We start from the raw sequence: 25009 nt of genomic DNA, 5'->3' as shown, positions 1-25009 counted from the left end.
AAATTTGTAATGAATGTTATATTTGCCCCCTAATTTCAGCACAGATTAATTCTACTTTTCTATTTTTCTTTCTTTTCATTTCCTTGGGTTTTGCTGTGTATGGGTATGTTAAGTGTGACACTTAACCATCTTTCCCGAAATGTTTATCACTAAATCTTGAAAGGGTAGTCTACAAATTTCCCAATCATTTTGTAAGACATTTAAAACCCTGTAACATACCTCTTTCTGTCAAAATTTGCTAAAGTGAACCCTGTTCTCCAAAAGTTAGCCACAAAAGACAAAGGGTACTGGGGTATATTGATAAAAACATTAGGTAAAAAGCCTATCCATGCACACAATTATTATAATGAAAATGCAAGGAAGGCAGGCAAATAAATGTGGAACATCAGAATTTCTATGTGGACCACATTTGGAAACCAGTATTAATTTAATCCATAAATAATTTCAAAGGATTCTTTGGTGTGTGCTCATCTTTAAAGAAGAGAGTCAGGGAAACATGACAAAATAGCCAAGACACTAATAACCTCACATTTAGGAACTTAAGTAACAACAGACCAGGGAAATAATTTTATTCTACCTTTACAGCAACTTTTCTGTAGCCTTCTCCTGAGTAAGATAAACTAAATATATACTCAAGTTTGGTTCATCTATAAATTCAATCGTCATTTTTCAAAAATGCAAAACCTGTATTTTTCAAACTTACTTTACACATTAGAAATAAGACAGAACTTAATATTTTTCAGTCTAAGTTAGGGCAGTTTCTTGGCCATGAAGAAACAAAAGTTGGAAGCCATTTTTGTTGCTAGAAGAAAAAATTAACTATACTATTCAAATTAAAATCTCTGGAACACTGAAAAGTCATGTCAATACCTCTGAAATGCCAAAAGAATCTGGACTAAAGGCAAACTTCTGACCAAACAGATGCTAAAAAGCAAATTGTCTTCCTAAAACAGAAAGCTGGTTATTTTCTTTCCTTGCTGAACTTAAGTTTTCCATGAACTATACTGTGTATTCCATCACAAACAAACCTAAATAACAGAATCATACACTATTTTAAATCCACAACCATGAGACTCTGGAATTAGAAGTAAAACTCTCATGGATATAAAGCTGGGGTAAACTGTTATTAATGTCACTTAACCCACTCTTCTGTGTGACTCAGATTTTTACTGGTACTGTTGTAAAGAGGGTACAAACTTCTTATTTGGAGATATACAAAATAATTGGCTTATAATAGACTAAAGATGTAGTGTTCTAAAATCTTTTAAAATTCTTAACTTCCAGCTCCTTTGCAGAACACCACGGTACCATGGAAACAGATGTCTTACTCCCAGTTTTAATGTCTCCCATAGCACAAGCACAGGTATCACCTACACACTGACTTTCATCAACAAATTTCTCTCAATTTGTTTCCTGGGTCCTAAAAGCCTGATCTCTTATTTGCTGTCTGACATTTTATTCCACTGTATCCAGTACTCCTGTTCCAGACACATGAGTTTGTGGGTACTATGGTCTGCATTGAAAGTCCATGGAACTGAGCAGAAAGATTCATGATTGTGATGTTGGTTTAAGATCCAACTTTTAAAAATTATCAGAGAATATTCAGGCATACAAAAAGTGTAGACTATATTATAATTGACTGTAACCATCTTCAGTTTAAGATTTGAAACATTACTGATACAATTGAAATACACAAATTTCTTCCCTGAGGAAATTCTTCCTATTTTTTTTCATGTTTCCCTAAACAACATATATTGGTTTTCATGCTTTAAATTTTAAATATTATAGGTATTCTTCTAAAATGTTCCTTTTTTTGGCTCAGCTTTTTGAGTTTCATCCCTGTTTTATATGTCGCTCTAATTATTTTTTTTGGCCATTGTATTCCATTGTATGACTATTCCATATAAATCCATTCTCTTATTGATGGATATTTAGATTGTTTCCAGTTTCTTACTACTTTTGAATAGTGGTACTATGAACTTTCTCCTTCATTATTACCTCATTGTACACATGTGAGACTTGCTCTGGGATACACACCTAAGAGAACAGTTGGATTATAGGGTCTTTAACATTATCAGATATGCTATTCGCTCTCCAAGTGGTTGTAACAATTTATGCTTCACTGCAGAGTATGAGGGAAGCCCCACTGCTCCACATACTTTGGTATTACAAGCTCTGTAAACAGGGTGTTAGCTGCTGAAATCCTCTCTAGCCAGGATGAGGATATATTCCTCTAACTGGTGCAACTGCTACTCACCCTAAGGATATTTCTACCTTGGATCCAGGTTTTCATGTTAGTTTCTAGGTTTTGAGGTTCTGTAAATTTGAGGGTCGTGTGAATTCAAACCCTGAAGCCATGGGCAGGTAAGCTCATAGTCAAAATTCTCAGAGGGGTCTCTCTCTCTCTTTCTCTCTTTTAATCCAAACCACAGGCCAAGTCAGAGAGTCTCTTTGTGCCTCCCTGGCCAATGGTAGAATTTGTTTTCTAGTCTACCCTTACACTGAGATTGTTGTCATTAAAGAGCGGAGCATTATGCGTGAGGCTCAATTGCTACTTCATATATCATATGGGCTGAAGGCTTTGAATGGCCATTAACATCTAAACTCCTATTGACTGAGACTGCCACCCGCCTCCCCACCACCCAACCCTCAGCCCCAGGGCCTCGGTGTCAGTGCAAGCTTACCCTTCTGGTTCTTATTTCATTGGGAATGGAATTTCTTTTATTTTCTTGTTTAGACCCTTGGGGATAAGATTTTCTCCTATTTTCTTGTGCCTTAAGCCATGCTCTTAATAGGGAAGAAATTAAAGGCCTCTCTTTTCATAATTTTCTGTATAAATAACTAAAGGGAAAAAGGACAGCACGAAAGTAATTTTGAGGTTCTATTTATTTCAATGTGTAAGCCTTATTTTCTAAATCAGTATTGTCTAATTGAACTTTCTGAGTAATGGAAATGTTGCACAACCTATTCTGTCCAGTATGGTGGACACTTGTTACATGTGGCTACTGAGCATTTGAAATGTGGCTAACATGTCTGACAAACTAAATTCTTAATATTATTTAATTTGAATTAATTTAAATTTAAATAGCCACATATAACTACTGGTTATTATATTTGACAGCACAGTTCTAAATAGAAATATTCTTCGTTTCTTGGGTTGTTTTATGTACTGGTAAACCAATGTCTTGCAAATGTATTTCTCGTAGCCACAGGATGAAATAGTTGAGATGTGAACTCAGAGTATCTGCTACCACAAAACTGTATAGACCATTATTTTGATACCAGGTATTTCTTGTCTGACTTGTCTTTCTGGAAATTTTCAAAGATCTATGATGACCAAGTTTAAATGTACATTCTTTCCATTACCAGTCATTTCCATGACTTCTGATTTGGAAGTCAGGGAATTACTTAACAAAAGCTTTTTGAAGGTATTTATGGATTATTAAAGTGTCAAGAAATCATAAGGATAAATAACTTAGGAGCATAAATATACGTATTTAGAATGCAACATAAGACAATATGATTAAGAGTACAATTTGGTTTATCTTTGAACTGAAAAGTTTACTGGTAACCTGAAAAAACGTACAAGTTAAAACACGAACACTTCATATGATTTATTTATAGCATTTTATGAAAAAACCAAGCTTATTGCTCTAGGTTTGAACTGGGTTTATACTTGCAATTTTTAAAACTTTCAAAGGGCATCGTATTATATGAAATAACTCTGAATTCTTTTTTTCTTTTTTTGCCACAAGTACAGGTTAAGAAGGCTAAAGTGAATATGCAGGTGTACATAATAATGAAAACAAATACATATTTGGAAACAGGGCCACATAAGCCTGGCTGGCACATTTGGCCACTTCATTGTCTGGTCCTCAAAAATAAAGATTTGTGACTATTTTTCACCACAAATTTATCCACATACATTTTTTGTGTTCTTGTATAAAATTGATGTCCACGGGTTTGCAATTTAGAAAGCCAATAAAAGATTCTAGAGTAAGAAAACCATTTCATGGAATGAATAAACCAAATCAAAAACAAAAAAGCTAAACATTTGCTTTTTAAAACTCAGCACATATTTCCAGATAAAACTGATTTGAACTCATGCCCGGAGATATTTTCATTGTACTCACAGATTCAAAATGTCTATTAGAACTAACCCCCCTCAATTCCAGTGAATGTATTTCAGACACGCTGCCTATTAAGGATTTTTTTTAACACTCTCAAGACAAAATTTAGAAAAGAAACAAATTTTCTCTATAAAGAATTTTTAGAATAATGAATATGCATATTTCCTCAGAGTGTATGTAGTCCACTCTTCTCTTGATATTCTTCATAAAAACATCTCAATGAGTCTGGAATTCTAGGCGTGACAGTGCTCAATGCTTGAGTAAAATGTCTTTTCATAATGCAGTTGGCTTGCATATCTTCTTCCAGAGCCAGCAGAGCTGCCTCTCTGCATACAGCTGTAATCTGAAATTAAAAAAATAATAAAAGGAAGGAGGAAACAACCAATACCTTTTTTAGAAACGTAATATTCTAAATATTCATCTGTGGTAACTTCTATAACCATAACACATTGCTGAAATTTATCTGCAAAAGTTATTCCAGTTAAGTTTTCAAAAGGATAAAAGGTAATTATATACAGAGCTTTCTGTTCTTTCCTTCATTCCAAAATAATGTATTAAGTACTCGGAATGAGGAGCACAAAAAGATGTATAAGACCTGGCACTTGCTCTTAAGAGCATTTGCTCTTACTGGTAAAGGAACAGACATGCACACACATATTTTTAATATAGGATGGCAAAGAATGAGTGTGCATGTGTGCTGGGGGGAGGCAGCAACCAAGTGATAAAGGGCGGGCAGAGGAAGGAGATACTCTGATACAGAGTGAAGTCCTGCTCGTCAGTACACCTCGTCATAGCACAGAATTTCCACATACCTTTCAACCTTTGATGTAAAAGCATTTTTTATGTAAACCATCTTTAAGGAGTTCTTAAATCTTGGGAATATCACATAGGGTTGTCTACATTTACTTTGGAGAGCTGAATTAGAACAGAGAAGTGAATTCTGTTTACTCAGCAAGGAAAGCTGGAAGAACTGAAAAGAATCTGGGGAGGGGGTAGAATGGATGCAGAGGGAGGGAAGAGAGTAGGTGGTAGGAAACGGAAGGGGAAGAAGGTTCAAGAATCCTGAAATGTGTTTTTAAGCTCTCTGGACTTCAGACAGCGGAAGCAGGCTGATGTCAGTGCCATTCTAAAGACACATTACTGTGGTGAAAAGAGCTTGTGGGATGAAAAGAGATATTGTGATTTTCAGGGCAACAGGGAAAACAGTGATTGATATTGACTGTGCCCTTATATCGGTAAATGAAAGGGCCAGCTGAAACACATTTGTCCAGCCATTCAGCATATTTTCTCTGTTTGTTCACTTACTGAAAAGAGTTCCTCTGCTTATGCTGGGCTAATGGCTGCCAAAGCAGTTTAGTAGCTTTTTAGGGGATTTAGCAGCATGTTTAGGGAGCTTTCAAAAAAACATGCATAGATTTAGGTGGCTTTGTCAAATTACGACAATGTAACTATTAGTTCTGGGCTTCATTAATGAATACTGAAGTTAACTATAGTGGTTATGCATGTTAATGCTTTGCTGAAAAGAGAGAGTGGCTACCAACTGATTGAAGAAAAAACCAAAACTTCTAGGGATTACTAAAAGCACTTCGTCACGTGTTCTGGTGCAAAAAGAGTCCTTTTGGAAACAAGACTATAATAATTAATAAGTACATTAAAAGGCCCTGAAATGTCCAGCATGATCAATCAACAGCTCCACTGTGTTCCAAGGGGTCTTTGTGGATCTCTACAAAGGGAAGTGAACAGACCAAGTAGGGAGGGAGAGTCCTGACCCACCCCCCATCTGAACAGCACTTTTTTCATCTGGCCAAGAATTTGAAGCAACGGCTGCACGGCTAAAAAGTTAGAAGAATCACTGGAACAGGCAAAGAGCACTGAATTTCCTGCTGAGTGGTGGAGTGCAACCCAACTCCCAGGCCAAGTACAGGGGATATGTCCATTGTTCCATTTTGTGGCTCCCTCCTTAGGCTAAGGGGAGAAGAGAAGTCAAGGTCCCTGGGCCAATGCCACGTCTTACACATTTCATAGCAGAATACAAAGCCCAGTACATAATGGTTAGGAACATTTATTAAGTATCTACCATGTGTGCTAGATAGGTACTAATTACTGTATTAATTTATTTGCTATGTGACTGATGCCCAAAGGTTTTGTACAATGCAGTGATTTTGCTAACAGAGGTATGTATACAGTCTGATGAAAGCATGTCAAATAGAGTGGCCAGATAAGCACATGTAAAGTGATGGTGGGCAGCAGAATGGGGGGAGGAGGGTTGGTTTGGGTTGAGGAAAGCAGGAGAGAACGTTTGAAAGTTCCGGGGATTTGGTTCACGTGGCCAGATGGTGAGTGACTAACACTGCTGGCATTATCTTAGAAAGGGAACCAACAGTCTGGTAGGCTCCCTCTCTTAATACACAGTAATTAAACTGGGAGAGGAAGAAATGATTATATTCCTCTAATCACTGGTAGTCTAACACAGCAAGGAAGAGAAATATAGGTAGTGGGAAGTGGGTGTCATTGAGGCCTAGTAGGTTGTTCCTGGGGTCAGCTCCCCTAAGCAATTTCCCTTTGCAGATCAACTTTCCTTCTTTCACACCTGCATCTATAAATTTTCGTATAAGCTATAAATTGCCTTTTGTGGTTATGTTAGTGACAAAGGGGGCTTTGGTGTTGAGATATGGTCAGAGCAGTAGTGGCCACCTGAAGGGTGGATGTTTGTAACTTGGGGCCTCTAGCATATGTTAACATTTGAAAGTAATTCTCCTACTATATTTAGCACTGATGTAACTTTTAATGAACAATTCCATCCAATTTGGAGAACTACAAAATTATGAGATATAGAAAACTTGGACAGAGTTTTGACCAGAGCACTGAGAAATGTTTGGATTAGATAGGGATGACCTATAGAACCTTTCAGAAACAATGAAAAGGGAAACAGCAGCTGGATACTGGTACTCAAGGACCTCATACGAAGATATTTTTCCTTGTTTAGAGGAAGGATAGCAGCTGTTAGTACTTCCTAGGGTGGCAGAAAGACTGCCTGAATTCAACACTTGCTTCAATAAACATTATCCTGTTTCTTTTTATTTATAAAGGATGCCCTGAAAATCAGTCAATTAGGCAGTCCTTTCTGCCACTTTTGCTTTCATACCACATTACTTAGCCATATACAACCAGTAACGGAGAAAACTGTAAACAGGACAGTGACTCTTTCATCAAATCAACATCTACTGAAAACTACTCTGTGCAATAACTACGTAAGGCCAGGTAGAAGACCCAGAGATGTCCAAAACGCAATATCTGTCCTCCCTTACTCACAACCCAGTAGGGGATAAATACAGGTTAATTTCCAAGTGTGGCATGGTATTAGATGTACTGGCAGGGAGGTAAAAGAAAAGTGCTTTGGTGTGGAGAGAAGGAAGAAATCACTGCTTTGTAAAGCAAGGTGTGAGAGACAGAATTTAGATATGCACACAGGTAAGGAAAGGGCATTCTGATGAGAAGGAATAAAGTGAGGAAAGAAACACCAAGGTGGGATGAGAGAGACTAGGGATTACACTGAACTCGTAAAATGGAGAATTAAAAAAAGAGTAATTCTACCATTAAATATCACAAAAAATAACAATGAGTTTTCAAAGTCAAGTGTGCCACAATGACAGTGAAAACTAGTCAATGACAGTCCTCTCTAACGCCCTAAAGCAAATCCAGCTGATGCACAAGCAGCTGACTCGTAAAGTTTCCTTTTTTTAAAAAAAAAATTTTTCCTCATGAAAGGTCTTCTTAGTAGAAATTTCAACAGGAAAAATATTAACTGAATTATTGATTCTTCTCTCCCAATCCAAATAAAAAGGTATGTCTGGAAATGGAAATATTTGGGGGATGTACACTTCATGATGGCTGGTTTCTGTTTGCTCTGGGAGCCACTTATTTTGACATGAGTTCTGAGATATGATATTTCCCAAGAAAAAATACTTCCCCCCAAAAAGTACACCTTTCCTGCTTGCTCTCATGGCCCATGCCAGCATTTCCCTTGAGATTTAGTGTCTGTTCAGGGGAAGTATTCCATGATCAAGTAAGTTTTGGGCAATACTAGACACATTCTGTTCCCCCACAGTGCACAATAACATTTTAAAGATTTTGCAAAGCCTAGCAATGATGATCTGTTTAACTTCCTTTAACCCAGTGCTACGGTCTGAATTTGTCTCCCCAAAACAAGGGATCAGTGCATTTACAAAAGTGGCCTAAGGGAGCTAATTTGCCCCTACCACCATGTGAGGACGCAGCTAAAAGGAGCCTTCCATGAGGAATGGGCCCTTGCCAGATACCAAACTGCTCGTGCCTTGATCCTGGACTTCCAGGCTCCAGAGAGAAAGCAATAAATTTGTATTGTTTATAAATTACCCAGTCTCAGGTTTTGTTACATCAGCCTGAACAGATTAAGATACCCAGTGTTTCCCATGGAACTCTTCTGCTCCCCTGTTTTTGGCAGAACACCTGTAAATGGTTTGCTAGTGACCTTTAGCACACACTTTGAGAGATGCTAAGCCTAAACATCTCAAGGCACAATATGGCTCTTGCTTATCTCATATCCTTTTTAATTCTGCTCTACACTATTCAGAGAAAAGGGAAGGAGGTGAAGGACAGAAACATAAGGGACACACATATTTAAGGGCTAAGAGGAGAGAGAAAGGGTTGAGCAGGAGGAAAGAAACCAAGAGATAGGAGAAGGACCAGCCAGTTTAATGGAGTCAAAGGGCAGCAACAGTGGCAGCAGCCACAGAACTCATTTGTATTCTGGGATATGTAAATCGTCAATGCATGTCTGTTGAACTGAACTGATAGTTCTTTAACCACAAACAAGTTTTCAAAAAGTGCATGCTATGTGCATCTTTCTGATATTTGGCCAATATCCTGTAGTATTTTATTGATGTTTCATACAATCTAGACTTTGCCAGTTATACTTAAGTTTTTGGAATAAAGATAAAGTAAATAACAAAAATTGTTTAACACTGTGATATAAGTTCATCTCAAACAATGTTTTCAGTCTGTGGCACTACTTTGGGTCTAGCTTTTTTGTTTGTTTGTTTTGTAGAAGTAATATAAGTTACAAATTCTAGCATGAACACAATTATACCTGTGTTATTTTTGAGGGATGCCTCTTTAGGTGTCAAAATTGTTACACAGGGACAAGAGCTTCTTGCGTTGTCATGGAAAAACACTGCACTGGAATTGAGAAAGATTCCGGAAAATTTACAAATTATACAGAAATATATATTGGTTTGGAGGACTAGAATGGAAGCTTTGTTAAAAAAAATTGTACAAATAGTGACTTACTATCTAACTTGATGAAAGTAAGACAATTAATTGTTGAGGGATTTTCCTTTCTGCTTTAAGCTTTGGAAAAGTGAGGTCTTTTCAGACAAACTTGCCAACACAAATTTGGAAATGAATATTACAGAACTGAGAAGAAAGGCCTTCAGTTTAAACTAGAACCTTTCTCATTACTATCTATAAAGTTTGTAAGAAAACCAAATGAGTGTGTGTGTATATATGTGCATATCTATCTCTACAGTGTACACAGGGACCACAAAGCTCATCACTCTGTTGGTATCACATTCAAAGCCAGATGGAGTCTGGAACTATTTCACTGATGGGAGAATTCAGCTGAATTTTTCCCATGAGGCCACAGAAGAACTTTGTTGAGACGATGTGTAGATGAATTGATGAATTTGAATCACAGACTGTCTGGAATGTTAAACTAACCTGTTTAGAAAGAAAACCCTTAGCCAATTGAGCTCCTTAACTTCTTTGGCAAAAAGGATTTTGGAAGCTTTCCTCTAATCCCTTCACCATCTTGTCCTCTTCCCCCATAGGCTACAGACTAGATCATTTAAATGAATTATTAGCCAACTACCAGCAAGGTTGCTTTTGCCATTAGGCTGTAAAAGCAAAAATGTTTTGGCTGGCTCTGTAAAGCTGAGTGTATATGCGTACTCAGTTTTGACTAAAAAGTCAGTACCCAAGCTTGCAGAATACATATATGCCTTGTTGTAAAGGTGAAAACATCATCTGCTTGTGGAAATGAGAAAATGAGACAAAAGACAAGTAGAATGAGTCCAAGATTTCACTGTCATAGCTAGACTAAGACATGGTTTTGTTTCAGTGGCCATGAGATCAATTTATTTGGTGCCAACATGACACAAATTCTCTTTCCATTCATTTAGCAGTAATGACAGACCTGACTATCAGATATCTGACAAAACCGTAAAACAATAATCAGGAACTCTCTATGTGAAAGATTTAGGCATATTTGAGAAGAATTCCTAAGAGATAGGAAGGGAAAAGATTTTTAGTGAATTATTTAGAATTCTTCAAAACAAAGTCACTGAGTAAAATAGTAATTATTTTCTAATGCGGGAAAAAGCAACTCAGCATGAAAGCAAATGGATATATGAGTATGAATTTTCATACTCTGAAACAGCAGTGCCTTTAGAAACAACAATATAGCAATAACTGGATTACGTGAGACAACTCCACTTACGAGCAGTGTGGGGAAGCAACTCCCCAGGACGAGAAGGCTCTTGACCATTGAACCTTGGGAAATCTAATTACCTCACTTTTAAATGCAAAAGGGCAAAAGAGGCAATTGTGCAAATTCTGAATGCCATGAAGAATAAGAACAATGTCTTACTTCAACTGCAGAAAAAATGAAACCTCTTATACACAGCCTACAGTTCTTTCCCTCAATCCACAAGACAAGAAGAGTTTAAACAGGTGTCTCAGCTTAACGAAACAGAAACAGGCATATTGCAAAAATTAAAATCAACATGGATTCTAAGCAGGCAGTAATAATTTTTTTTAAATGAGGTGATAAAGAGTAACAGTCACAGCAAAGGCTGTTTACCAAAAACTAATCGACAGGAAGGAAAAACTGAAAATGTTGGGCATTATTCTGGGTAGTTATCCTGGCTCTGCTATAACCCTTCCCTTGTTCTTTTCAGTTTAACAGCAGCACTAGCTTCTTTTCTGGTGCATTGAGAAATCACCAACCCAACAGTCAATTTAAGAAGTTACTTCCATTTTCAGATAAGGCCTGGATAGTATCTGCATTTCCTTGCTATTGGCTCTACAGAGATTACAGTAATCAACAGGAAAACATACCCGTCAGTGGCATGAAAGCTTGGGAAAAGAGATGTTGCTACAAATAGGTCTGTGTATGAGGAGAACCAAGATCCTACTCCTTTCCAATAGGGATGCTGAAATTCTAATTAAACCATCACCGCTTAATTCCTAACTATCTTCCAGAGATTATCTGTGTCCTCAAAGAAAGGTAGAAGGGTAACAAAGTTCCCAAGGCAGCTTGAACAACCGACTAAAGTTCTATTTGGTTCCAGTCACTCCCTACCCCACCCCTGCACAGGCACAGGGAGCTTTCGAATCTGTGGAGAAACCTAAGTCAACAATTTTAAACGTTCCAGAAGAGGAAGCTTATTTATTAGGTTACCTTAGATGAGAAGGAAAAGTAGCTCTTGATAGCTGAATTTGTACACCTAGTTTAACCAGCACATGGCTAGACTGCTTAGAAGTTCATAGGAAAACTACAACTGCATCCTGGAGACTGCTATTTAAGAGTACAAGGATACGGCCAAGCAGCAATTTCTTGCGTGAGTGGGTGTACTGCACAGTTCCGGCTGCAATATAAGGAGAGACTGGGCAGGAGGAGAGGGACTCCTGCCACGCGCTTTCTCCAGCAGCTGCACACTGAATCCACGCATTGGCAGAGATGCTGTCTTTGGGGTCGGCAGCGGCGGCCTGTCCGCTTCTCCTGCTGTTAGGCATGAAGAAAGCACGCCTTCCAGTGAGGCCTAAATGTGACTCTGGCCTCTTTGTATTTCAAGTGTACTAAATAGCTTTAAGGAATCCACCAAAAGAAATGGGCTTCAGTGCTTTAAAAAGTCTTAGGTATTTTCGAGAAAGTGGTTTTGTTAAAAGCATCTTCTGTCTGGAACACCTGTGACCTGTTGAGCTTAATTGGGCTGCAGCTGGCGCTGATTGTGGCGCAGCCGCTGGAGGGCCCGAGCGCTGACATTGTGTTCGCTCCGCTCACCCGCCCCCTCGCTTTTCTTTTCACTTTTGCAGCCCCACGACCTCCTTTCTCCATGTGTTGGAGGGATTAGGAACCCAGTAGAGAGTGGTGTCCTGCTGTTTGCGAACAGCATGCACTGGAGATGCTTCAAGGAGGAGGCTACCTGGGAGATTATGTGCTCATGTGGATGCAGAGGGAGGGCCCATTCTCCCGGCCCATTGAGACGCCCTGAAAGGTGGCTGAATGGCCAGGCATGAAAGATGTGACTGAAGTGAGCGCAGCAGGCCCCTGGCTGCAGAGGGCAGATGGAAGTCAGACTGTGGCAGGCACAAACAGCAAGGGGTGCCCCAAACTACTAGGAGAGCAGCTCAGAGAGTAAAATGGTGCTGGAGAAGGGATTCAGAGGGGAAGCAAGTGGCACTTAAAGTGCTTTAAAAATCCCACTCCACCGAAAAACTTTTAGTAGGGAGGTGAGAAGTAAGAATTTTGGAAGACAGATTTCAGACTTAAAGAATTACCTAACTATTGCTCTTCAGCTAAATTCCCTTGGATTGTGTGCAAAATAAGCTTTATGATAGTTAATCCATCTGGAATTATGTTAAAGTCATACAATGTAGAATGCCATACACGGCACTGACTCAAAACAAAATAAAAATTTCTGTAAAGACACATTCAAAGCCTAATGACATTAGAGAAGGGGAAAAAACATGTGATTGCTTAATTCTGTTAAATTAAAGTAATTTTGAGGTCTTTAAAATATATAGCTGAGGTATGTACACATCCACTGTACAACCTTTTATTATTACTTGCACGGAGAAGCTTTTTGTTTTTTTATAATTTACAAATGAATTGATTATTTCATAGAGCTTTGGGGCTAGAAAAGTCTTGAGTTTTCATTTAATTTTTCCAGCATATCGTTTCTACAAGCATTTGCACCTGTGGGAATTCTAAATGTGGAGTATTTTTAGTTTTGAAAAGAACAAATCAACTGGTATGGAAATGGAGAGCACAGGAACCACTATGGTAAGTTGGCTGCCTCATATTCATTCATTTATTCAAGAAATCTTAATTGACCACCTACAAGGTAACAAGCACTGGGAAATACAGCAATGAAGAAACAAAGTCCTGCTTTCATGGCGGACTTTTCATGGTGTGCAAAGCACTAGTTCATCTACTTAATCTTCAAGGTTCAGTGTAAACATTTCCACAGGGAGGCATTCTTAGAGGCAATCTCACAATCTCTCCATGCCTCGTTGTTTTAGGATCACTTGTTTTATAGTCTCATAGCCACCTGCACTACTCTGCCATATAATAATTGTTCAGATATAGAGTTACTTGTGTTAAATGTCTATCTCCCTTACTAGACTAGAAGTTCCATTAAGGCCCTGCAAGCCTCGATCCTGTTCTATTTCCCAGACACACCAGTTTAGCATGTCCTTGACCAATTATTACCTCTGCAAATACAAAAAAAGGTCTCCTGCTGTGGTCAACTCTGAACAGAGAATATAAGCTAGTTTTTGCTTTAATACTCACTCCCCCCCACCACCCCAACACACACACACACACCCCTCCTGCTGGGACAACTGCTACCAAGATAACTGTCTACTATAAAAATGTCTCTGGCACTATCTTACATTGAGATGTATTTTCTGGGCTCCAGTGGTGCTGATGACCAAGCTATGGCCAGAAAGCTGGTGGAGCCCTGAAAAAGGCACCAAACTTTGGGTAAAAGCACCCACATATGGAAGAGCTTTAGGTTGGTCCCAGACATAGAGAGGACAGGACTTGTACTTAGGAGAGGAAAACAAGCAAAGTTCAGCTACATGAAGAGCTCCAGGACTCCTCCCCAAGTCTGAAGGACTTGATCCTCCCCTGCCAGTGTTTTAGGAGCTTGGGAGGCAGAGGCTAGGGGGGGCAGGTGGGCAAGGGTGTTAATCGCTTTTAATATACTCTATGTTTCCTCATCTGTCAGCTGTCTTTACTGCCAGCCCCCATATCTTGCCTCACTGTTACACACATAAAGTTGCCTGCTTTGAAACTCTGTTAGCTTCTGGGTAGTCTAGTTTGAGATCCTGAACTCTAAGTACTTGCAGAATGAAGTGTTTGGGCATTAGAACCTTTTGCACCTTTACATCCAGTCTTAATCTGTATTGGGTTCTTTCATTCCTTTCCCATTCTCCAATCATCTTCAGGTTGGCCTGGGCTGATCAGCAGACTTGCTTGGCATCCCTAAAATCATTTTAAATAGTGGTATGGTGTTAATGGCTATCTGTGTTAAATAGATAAAATGACTCGACAATCTGTAGCTAGCTAAAGGGCATCTGCAGTTAGGTCTCTGTGAGCAAACAACAAATATACCATTAGCACATAATAAGAAGTGAGCAGACAATATGATTATTAATTTTACACTTATTTAATGGCTGTCATTTTCCTTGACAGAAGTATTCTTTCTAAAAGAAAGGAAAGCCCTTTTCCTCCTCTAGCATATCAATCAATAAAAAAGGTTTTAATTAAGTGAAAGCACACCATCACCATCAAATAAGATATTCTGAAAACACTAATTATATATTCCCCTATTTTTACATTTTTAAGATGGTCTCTATTTCCTCTGCCTGGTAATGCTTATGTTGTTTATAATCCATTGGTTTAGAAGGTCAAATTATATTTTGTTTTAAATTCAAATAATAATAAAGTAACATTGTCTTCTTTGGACATTATTTCAAGTGGTATTTCACCAGTTTTGTGTATTTATTGGCTATATAGAAAAGATTCTTAATCCAGGGTCCATGGATATCTAGATGGATCTAAGAATATACTGAAACCTATGAAAACATATACCTATATACACATATATGTGTTTTTCTAGAGAGAGGGTTCAAAGCTTTCATCATTGCCTAAAAAGGACCCAATACCCAAAAGGGTTAAGAACCACTGCTCTATAGTAATTATATTTCAAACCTTCTTAAATGCTATGGATGCTTCATAATAATACCTAATTTTCCCTTTCTAGATAACTTAGGCCAGAATACAATTTGGCTGGAATTATCAGTTGGAGACTAGAAAATGGAGTTGATTATGCTAGAGGCAAGTAGTTTTTACTTTCTTAGACTCCGCTCTTGTACCCTAGAAAATTTTAACAGCTACTCCTAAGTATAACAGAATGCTTATTTAAGTCTTTATTGATATGAAGAGGAACCTAAAGACCTATATCCTATTTTCATTTATTAAAAAAAAACAAAAAAGGCTTCCAGTCAAGATGGCGAAATAAACGGTCCCCAGCGTCACTCTCCCCACAAATCAACCAGTTTACAACTATTAAAAAGCAACGATAGCCAAGCTGGGACTACTAGAGCTAAGGGGAAGAGGAGGAGAGACCTACGGAAGCCATTATGAGAGAAAGAAAGGATTGTTCCCACCATTTCGAGCCAAAGCCGCTTCAAGGCTGGCCCTGGTGAGCACACAGAGCAAGAGCTGGCAAAAGCCGCTGCTGTGCCCTTCATATGAAGTTGCTGGGAAGTGGCAGGGGAGAAGAGGGCCTTGGTGTCCTCCAGGCCAGAATAACCACTAACAGGGTTCCCATGGACCCACAAAGGAAAGGAGCCACAAAACCTGAGAAAAGGAGTCACTCAGAGGCCAGTGACTCATCACAACCCACACATGACCCATTCCATAGAAAGTGTTTGGAGTGTGGGTGGTGAGGGAGATGGGCCACCAGGGGAACACGGGGGCTCAGCATGGATAGCTGACCTGCCCTCCAATCAGCACAGGCTCTCAGTGTAGAATGGTCAGAAATAAAACTGCAGGGGGTACAGTTTGCTGAAGAGTCAGGCCCAAACCAGAGTTTTCACACAAACCAGATGTACCTGACCTCACAAGACCTGGAAGTGATTATAAGGTCAACAATTAAAACCTGAGCTGCACAAAAAGCCTTCCCCAGGGAATCAGCAGCAAAGCAGCAATTTAGCTAAACCACAGGGACCAAGTGCTGGTTCCCACAGGAAGTTCCCCCATTTAAGAAATAACCAAAGGACAACAAATTAGTTCCACTGCAGAGTTTAAGTGAACTAACAGTGAATAATCCAACACAAAACTGAAAGAAAAAACAAAAAACCCACAGATCAGAGACAGAGTTTGATATTAACCAATAACGATCTAACACCACCAAAAGAACACCTATAAAACCTAGAAGCCCCCTGGGCTCCCAAGCTGGGGTAGGGGGGAGGGCTGTGGGCCTCAGCCACACACCCCTGACATGTGCAACCAGCCCAGTGATGACCACCGAGCTGCCACTGGAAACATCCTGGGTTCCTGAGCCGGGACAGTGGGAGGTCAAGGACCTCAACCATGTCCCCCTAATGTCCGCACCCAGCCCAGCGATGACAACTGAGCCATCACCAGAAACACCCTGGGCTGAGTCAGGGCACTGGGGGGCTGAGGGCTTCAGTCACACCCCCCTGATATCTGCATCCAGCCTAGCAATGACCTAGCCGCTGGTTGAAGCTCCCTGGTCTCCCCTGCCAGAATAAGGGGGGGTGTCATGGGCCTTGACCACACCCTCTCTCCTTCCTCCTCCTCCCACCCTATTTGACTCCCTCTTTCCCTCTCCACCTCCCCCCCTCACTGCTCCACAACATCTTAGAATGTAAAAAAAATAATATTAATAAATAAATTAGAAAAAAAATTAAAAATGAAATAACACACTGTACCCCACAAAAATGTAATTAAATGTTAAAAGAAAAAAAAAGGGAAAAAATAACAAAAAAACTACAATAACATAAGTTAATAAGACAGTAAGACTGCAAACTTAAGTACAATAGTTAAGGAGTTTAAAACCCAAGTTCCCAACATAAGATTAGAATTTATAAGGGATACGTATTAACTATGTATAATTTCAGTTAACCAATGAGTGAATTTAACTGCATGTAGGTTTTGATGTTTGGTACTAACACAACACACTGGGTATTTAATGTGAGGGAGTTGTTTCCTTCTTTGCAAAATTATATAGGCTGTCATCTTATAAGGACTGAGATACCCTTTGAACTTTATTTCCTGCATGTCCTCTAAAAAGAGGGTGAAAAAAAGGGAGAAATTTCTGATTTCACTGATTTGAAAGCCAATAGTGTGCTCCATCGCCTGCCTTTTAACAATTAAAAAAATTACATATGTGATATAGAACTTAAAAATCATTTTCATTGCAGCTACTCTTTGTCCAGGCCAAAGTGGAGAATAAAGATAATTCAGGTTATGAGGCTTTAACCAAAATATTCATACATTTTTCTCTTCTGATCATTAAGTCTATTACTTAATGGACTATCAAACCTAAACATTCTTTCTTAACTACTATTATCCAAATTCCTTAGCAAGAATGCTAATGAGAGAATGAGGTTTGTGTCAAGTTCTGCAATGAGAAAAGCCATAAGTATCCTAGGGAAATACTGAAAAATGTCTGCTTGTTAATCTTAAACTAATAATTATGAGAAAGGCCATAATAGCAGCCCACAGATATGGAAAGTGTTGTGGAAAAAGAAGGATGGATGAAACTCCTTGTTGATAATGAATAAATCATTTTTTAAGAAAATTAAATTTAAAAGATGTAATTAAATTAACACTTGGTGGGACTGGTTTGGTATTGGAAATGTCACACTTGATATATTTGAAGAGTTAATGGTGAATTTTTAAAGGATAGATTATTCACCTAGTTTGTAAAGTTTAAAGGCATAAAATTGAGTGTATTTGAGTGTAAGTATTTAGTATATCTTAGGACTGAATCTATATACTTTATTTATTTATTTTGGCAGCTGTTCCGTCTATGGATCTGAACCCTTGACCTTGGTGTTACCAACACCAAACTCTAACGAACAGAACTAACTGGTCAGCTTGTATCCATATGCTTTACATCATCATTTTAAAGTAGGTAAACTTCCTTCAGATTTCTAACCATAAAAAATTTATCATTGGAAAGAGACCTGTAGACATTTCTAACTGAGCAGAATTTCTTTTCACAGAGCTGTGAATCAACCGGACACAAGGGCATTATAATACAACAGAAACCATTTTGCAATCTTAGTCAATGTATTCTCTATTATGAACAATAAAATATACACATAAAAACACCATGTAATGTTGTAAAGAGGAGAACATTGAAGCAAGGGTCAAGAATTTCCTCTTGAGGCTGTACATTTTCATTTGGAGATCTAATCACTAAACATTAGGCTATGTCTTGGTAACAAGCAACTTCATTTTAGCATGCTGACATCAAACTGGAAATAAACCCAGACCACCTTTGGGACAGTGTATTCAAGATATTTTTTGTACAAATTTTACAATTACACTGAAGAACATGAGAGCCAGCAGAAATTCTGAATTATTTCACAGGTTTTCCCTGCTCTTCCCCACCAATTTTGTTCTCTTTGAAATAAACAATCTACATTCATATGTACACACACACACACACACACACACACACACTCTCTCTCTCTCTCTCTCTCTCTCACAGATGCATATAAGTTCACAAGATGTGGTGTAAGTTTAAACACTATATTAAAGTGTGAAATACACTTTACCATCAGTAGTTCCAAGGCCCAGAATTTGTGAATCTTTTAAAATTAACTGGCCTGTTAAGATCCCATCACTTTGGCAGTAGCCCAGCATAGCTGTGCCTTTAACAAAAGAATTCTGTAATAAAATGAGATTTTACATGCAGGAACAAAATATTTTAAAATATCTTTCTGCCGATTGCTCATTTTAGTAATATTTGTGGAATTTAGCAACCCCACCCCCCAACCTCCAAATGTTCCCATGAAAGATTACATTAAGTTTTGGGTTAACCTCAGAATTACTAAATTTTTATATCAATCTTTTATTGAATACTTTTGATCTGTTTCAAGAAGAAACCTAAATCCTGAAGAGTTTAAGATGTATACTTTAATTACCGTAACAAACATGACCAAGCTAACTTTAATCAAAGGGGACTCACATGTAGTTTTCACACTACCTTTGTGAATGCCTTTGAGCAAGGTGGGCTAGATTCTGCCTCAGCTTCTCTTATTTCCCTACATATGTGCAATCATTTGTGACTTATGCTGTATATTACGGCTCAATTAATAGGGATAGAAACCCAATTTGAATCAAAAAGGAGAAAATTGATTACACTGATATTACTGGGTCTAAGAGAACATAAAGACAGGACTGTGGCTGGGTATCAGTGGGACAACTGGAACCAGGAACTGAAATGCCATCAGGATTTTCCCTTCATAATTTTTATCTCTGCTTCTCTCTGTACTTTGGCTTCACATGACCACATACAGTTCCTATGTTTTATATCTCACAGCTTTAGCCACCAGAAAGTCCTCATTTTCTCAGTATTAAAAACTAAAAAAAATCTCTGGAAAGTCTGTTTGGCCTAGTTCGTTACTATGGCTAGGAAAGGGTACTATACAATAGGGCCAAAATGAATCAGGTCATGTTTTGTGTGCTAAATCGAGAGAGAGAGAGAGAGAGAGAGAGAGAGAGAGAGAGAGAGAGCGAGCGAGCGAGCATACTGTGATAACATGGCAACTCTAGCTTTTTGGATGGAAGAGGAGGGCTGGACAGGTGATTTGGCACAGGCCTATGTTGGTTGGTGGAGGGAATGACTGAGAGGATTTAAAAATAATGCCTTTTATCCTTATAAATGTGTGTTGCTTGTATACTGCTTCCTCTCACATGATGTCTTGGCAACACACTGACTCAAAATGTACTGTTGAAAAAGTGCCACTATGGACTTATGTCCACGGCATATTGCTCATTCAGGGTCCAGATAACATCTTGGGCTGTACAGCTAATTTACAGGCCACAGATATCATCCAAAATAGAATTAAGTTGAAAAGCCTCAAGGGCCACCAATTAGCTTATTTGAAAATGACTATAGAATGTATAAGAAAATTAAGCTATTCTTTTTGAATGATGATTACAGTATAGGATATGGTCAAAGTCAAAAGAAGCTATCTTTGTGTTAAATCTATTCTTTTTTTTTTTTTGGTAGCTGGAGAAGACAATCAAAATCAGAAGAGAAAGCAAACAAAAACTCAAGTTTTGGGGGAGGGGGCAAGGGTCATGAATAGCTAATAGACTACAAAACTCAAATCTGGAGCTGTTCAGTTTGGAAGCTTATGAAAATTTTATTTGGAGAAAGTTCCTAAATTCAATTAAAATGGTGCATGTAACTGGAAATGTGTGTTGACAGAGCTTAAGGAGGGTTAGAATGAAATGTACAGCATTCCAAGTTTGGAGAATTTTAACTTCATTCTACAACTCCGCGTGGCTGAAAAATGATTTAAAGTGTCTTTCACAACAGCTCCACCCCACTTTGTAAACTTGCCCAATTCTTTCTCCCTTAAAAAAGGGAGAGAGAAGGCCGAGCCCGTGGCGCACTCGGTAGAGTGCTGCGCTGGGAGCGCGGCGACGCTCCCGCCGCGGGTTCGGATCCTATATAAGAACGACCAGTGCACTCACTGGCTGAGTGCCGGTCACGAAAAAACGACAAAAAAAAAAAAAAAAAAAAAAAAAAAAAAAAAAAGGGAGAGAGAGGAGATAAAGGAAACTCAAATTATTAGTGAACATTATGGGAGAAAATAATACTACCTTCTTTTCTTCCTTGCTTACTTATTTTTTTTTTAACTATGAAAAATTCAAACACATACAACAGTAGAGAAATTAATATACAGTGAATTCTCATTCACCTGCTGCCCAGGTGAATGATCAACACATGCCTGATCGTGTTTCATCTACACTTTAATCCTAATCCCCAATACAACACTGAATTTTTTTGAAGCCACTCCCAGAATATTTAATCCATAAATATTTCAGCATATAGTTCTAAAATAATTTTTCTTAAAAAAGCATAACCATAAAATCTTGATTCCACATTAAAAATAGCAATAATTTCTTAATATTATCAATATTTAGTCAGTGTCAAAATTTTGTCAATTAGTCATAAATGTACTTCACAGCTGGTCTGTTTGAATTGGGATCAAAATAGAAGTGAAACATTGCATTTAGTCAATATATCTCATTACTAAAGGATTTCTCTCCCTCTTTTCCCTTATACTTTATGTTAAAGAAACTGGATCATATGTCCTATATAGTTTCCCATATTCCTGATTTTGCTGACTACATCCCAGTAGTGTTATTTAACATGTTGCCCTGTCTCCAGTATTGCCTATAAACTCACAAAAAGATCTAGAGGCTTGAATAGATTTAGGTTTTATTTTTTTGAGCAAATACTTCATAAGTGATGCTGAGATGAGTATAATGTCTGGTTGCCCCACTTTTTTTTTTTATTTTAAGTAGAAAGTACTTTAGTAAAAATTGATTTTAGAAAATATCTCCTTGGGTTTGAGCTACAATGGTAGTTAGTACATATTTGGGTCAGTTACAACAGTTTAAAAATGTAGAAACTAACAAACTGAATTCTTTATGGGGAGAACAAAGTGACATAATTTTAGAGCAATATTTTCTGCTTATATCCTCTAGGTAGCAGGACAGAACTAGGACATAGTTAACAGAGATTTACAACGTAATGAATAGTTTATTTCTACCTAATGATACAGGGTATTGCTATCACTTGGACTAATAAAGGGCAATTTAAAAACATGTTTATAGTGAAAAAAAGGCATTTCCTTACCACAAAACCAAGATCTAAATATAAGGATCTTCTGTAATATTCTATACATCTTAATCCTTATTTGTACAAATTAGATTGAGTATTCAGGAATGGAAAGACCAGTAAACTTACTTGAAGAACTATTATAAATGGCCTCTTATAAGAGAAACATAGGCAAGATAGTGGTTGCCCTCTTTTTATGGTTTAGTAGTCACTTATTATTGTCCAGGTCTTTTACTTCATTAGGATTACAGACTAGTGCTATCCTATTTTTGTTATTCCTTCTTCACTTACTAGCTGAGATATATTTATAAAGGGAAGCTTTTTTTTTACCCCCTTTTACCACTTTCTTTGCTATTCACACTTTTCTCTACTTTACCTTTTTCACTTAGTAATTTATCCTAGAGATCACTTCACAGCTATATATAGAGCTATTCTCATTCCTTTTACAGCTACATAATTTATTCAACTTAGCCCCAAGTGATTGACATCTGAGTGGTTTCCAGTCTTTTGTTCCCTTTTCATTTTAATATTTATTTATACATATCAATCAAAGTCTCAAGACAGTCAAGTAGGACAAAAGTCAGATTTCAGCAAAGAGAAAAGAACCTGGTAGAATGCTCCCATTCACTGCAGCATGGGTATGATTACAGAATTTTGCCTTTTCAAATTTTAGAAAAGTTAAGTGTTACAAATCATATTTCTGGCTCTTTTACGTGCTTCTGTTCTTCCCATTTTTCACCTTGTTCTGCCCAAACCAGCCTTCCAAGGCCTCCAGGCTCTGCCAGCTCCAGTCACAACTCCACCTCTCCACATCTCCAAGTGGCTTCATACTATAGAACTGACCCAGCTTTTCTCTTAAGCCTGGCTACTGGAGCTGACCCACACTCAATCACTGCCTTCTGGTGATCACCACTGCTACTAATACTTGTTGTAATGGTAGAGGCAGTAGCAGTACTAATGGGGCTGGTAGTGGGATTAGGTCAGCACAGACACAGCTCCTAAACTGTCAGGGGCAGCTCTCATAAACTTAGGGGAGTGATAAGGAAAATCAGGATGATCTTATTTATCCAGGTGATTCATACCAGTGTGGTTCTCTTAACATCAACTTTTCCTGCACATGGTAATGGGCTAGGACTAGCTTCTTATTCTCAGAAGATCACATGCTTATATGCCATAGAAATGTACAACGTAGATATATTATTCTTGGCCCGTGGTTTTCGGTCTTTACCTGTCATCTCTCAAAGAATGAATCTACTCTCATGTCTTCAAATATCACTCCTATGCAAACGCCTTTGGAAAGTTCACCTTCAGCTCAGCCATCTCTCTGGTCTCCTCCATCCTAAAGTATCCAACGGTAGATGTGTCATCTTGATCTGAAAACTGCCTGCTGTACTAACTCATTTTCAGTGATACACCATTCTCCCAGTCATCCAGTCTTGAAGCCACTGGTAATTTTTTCTTTGCCCCATTAACACTTAATCTGACAAGTCTCTTGTATTAGATGTTCATTTACCTGGGTCACGTAAGAACTTAGAACTGACAATTCTATCCAGATGGGGCCAACTAATGAGTAAAAGGTATGTTTAAAGGGGATTCTCTAATGGTTGTACTTTGTCCTTGGCCTTATCCTAGGGCTAAACACATTAGATAAAAACTTATCGACATGCTGGTCAAATGTGAATATTTGTTAGAAATACTTAATATGGAGAAAAAGCAAGCCTAGGAGAAAAAAAAACAAACAAACTCCAAAGTCCAGAATAAATAAGCCCCGATTAACAAATGAAACTGATTAAATGCCCCAGGCCATCTTAGGGGAGAGAGTGACTGGATGTGAGAGGGATTGAAACTATACCCCAGCAGAAACACTGAAGGGCTAGGTGTGAGAACCAGCAGGAAGAGGTCTGTCATGAGAAATCATGTTAATCTTCCAGGACTCAAAAGGCTCTTATGTTGAAGGATTATAACTGTTGATTTTGATGGGATGTTGTATTTTATCAAATGCTTTTTGTCTATCTATTGGACATATGGTTTTTGTCCTTCATTCTATTGAGGTGGTGTATATCACATTTATTGATTTGCGTGTGTTGAACCATTCTTGCATCCCTGGGACAAATCCTATTTGATCATGGTGTATAGTGTTTTTGATGTGCTGTTGAATTCAGTTTGCTAGTATTCTGTTGAGAATTTTTGCATCTATGTTCATTGGGGATCTTAGCCTATACTTTTACTGTTTTGTCCTTGCCTGATTTTAGCTGGTCTCATAGAATGAATTTGGGAGAATACCCTCTGCTTTGATTTTCTGGAATAGTTTCAAAAGAACTGGTATTAATTCTTCTTTAAAAGTTTGGTAGAATTCATCAGTAAAACTGTCCAATCCTGGGCTTTTCTTTGTTGAGACACTGCTGATTACTGATTCAATCTCACTACCCATTACTGGTCTGTTCAGGTTTTCTATTTCTTCTTGGTTCAGTCTTGACAGGTCGCATGTGTCCAGAAATTTATCCATTTCCTCAAGATTTTCCAATTTGTTGGCATATAGTTGTTCATAATAGTTTCTAATGATTCTTTGTATTTCTGAGGTATCAGTTGTAATGTCTTCTTTTTCATTTCTGATTTTCGTTATTTGGGTCTTGATAAAAACTCTCAACAAACTAGGTATAGAAGGAAAGTATCTCAACACAATAAAGCCCATGTATGACAAGCCCATAGCTAACATCATTCTGAACAGGGAAAAGTTGAAAGCTTTTCCTCTAAAAACAGGAACAAGACAAGGAAGCACACTCTCACCACTCCTATTTAACATAGTAGTGGAAAGTTCTGGCCAGAGCAATTAAGTAAGAGAAAGATATAAAGGACATCCAAATTGGAGAAGAGGAAGTCAAATTGCTGCTGTTTGCAGATGACATGATCTTGTATATAGAAAAACCTAAACACTCCACCAAAAAAACTCTTAGAACTGATAAATGAATTCAGTAAAGTTGCACAGGATTCAAAATCAATATACAAAAATCAGTATCATTTCTTTACACCAACAATGAACTGGCAGAAAAAGAAATCAAGAAAACAATTCCATTTACAATAGCTACCAAAGAAATAAAATACCCAAGGTATAAATTTAGTCAAAGAGGTAAAAGATCTCTACAAGGAAAACTA

The 25009-nt window shown here is 38.0% G+C and overlaps 1 protein-coding gene across 2 annotated transcripts in view; it reads right to left on the bottom strand.

The window, feature by feature from the left end:
- Window positions 1-3599: 3599 nt before the first annotated feature.
- The window catches only part of AFG2A (AFG2 AAA ATPase homolog A), a 362485-nt gene continuing 341075 nt past the window's right edge, over window positions 3600-25009 (bottom strand). For both annotated transcript variants that reach the window (XM_063107833.1, XM_063107834.1), the window contains one exon: window positions 3600-4473. In XM_063107833.1, coding sequence (XP_062963903.1) covers window positions 4297-4473 — 177 coding nt within the window. In that variant the 3' untranslated portion in view covers window positions 3600-4296. The remainder of the gene's footprint in view (window positions 4474-25009) is intronic.

This window comes from Cynocephalus volans, chromosome 9 (assembly GCF_027409185.1).
Source record: "Cynocephalus volans isolate mCynVol1 chromosome 9, mCynVol1.pri, whole genome shotgun sequence".
NCBI lineage: Eukaryota > Metazoa > Chordata > Mammalia > Dermoptera > Cynocephalidae > Cynocephalus > Cynocephalus volans.
This window is presented reverse-complemented; position numbering and strand designations above follow the sequence as displayed.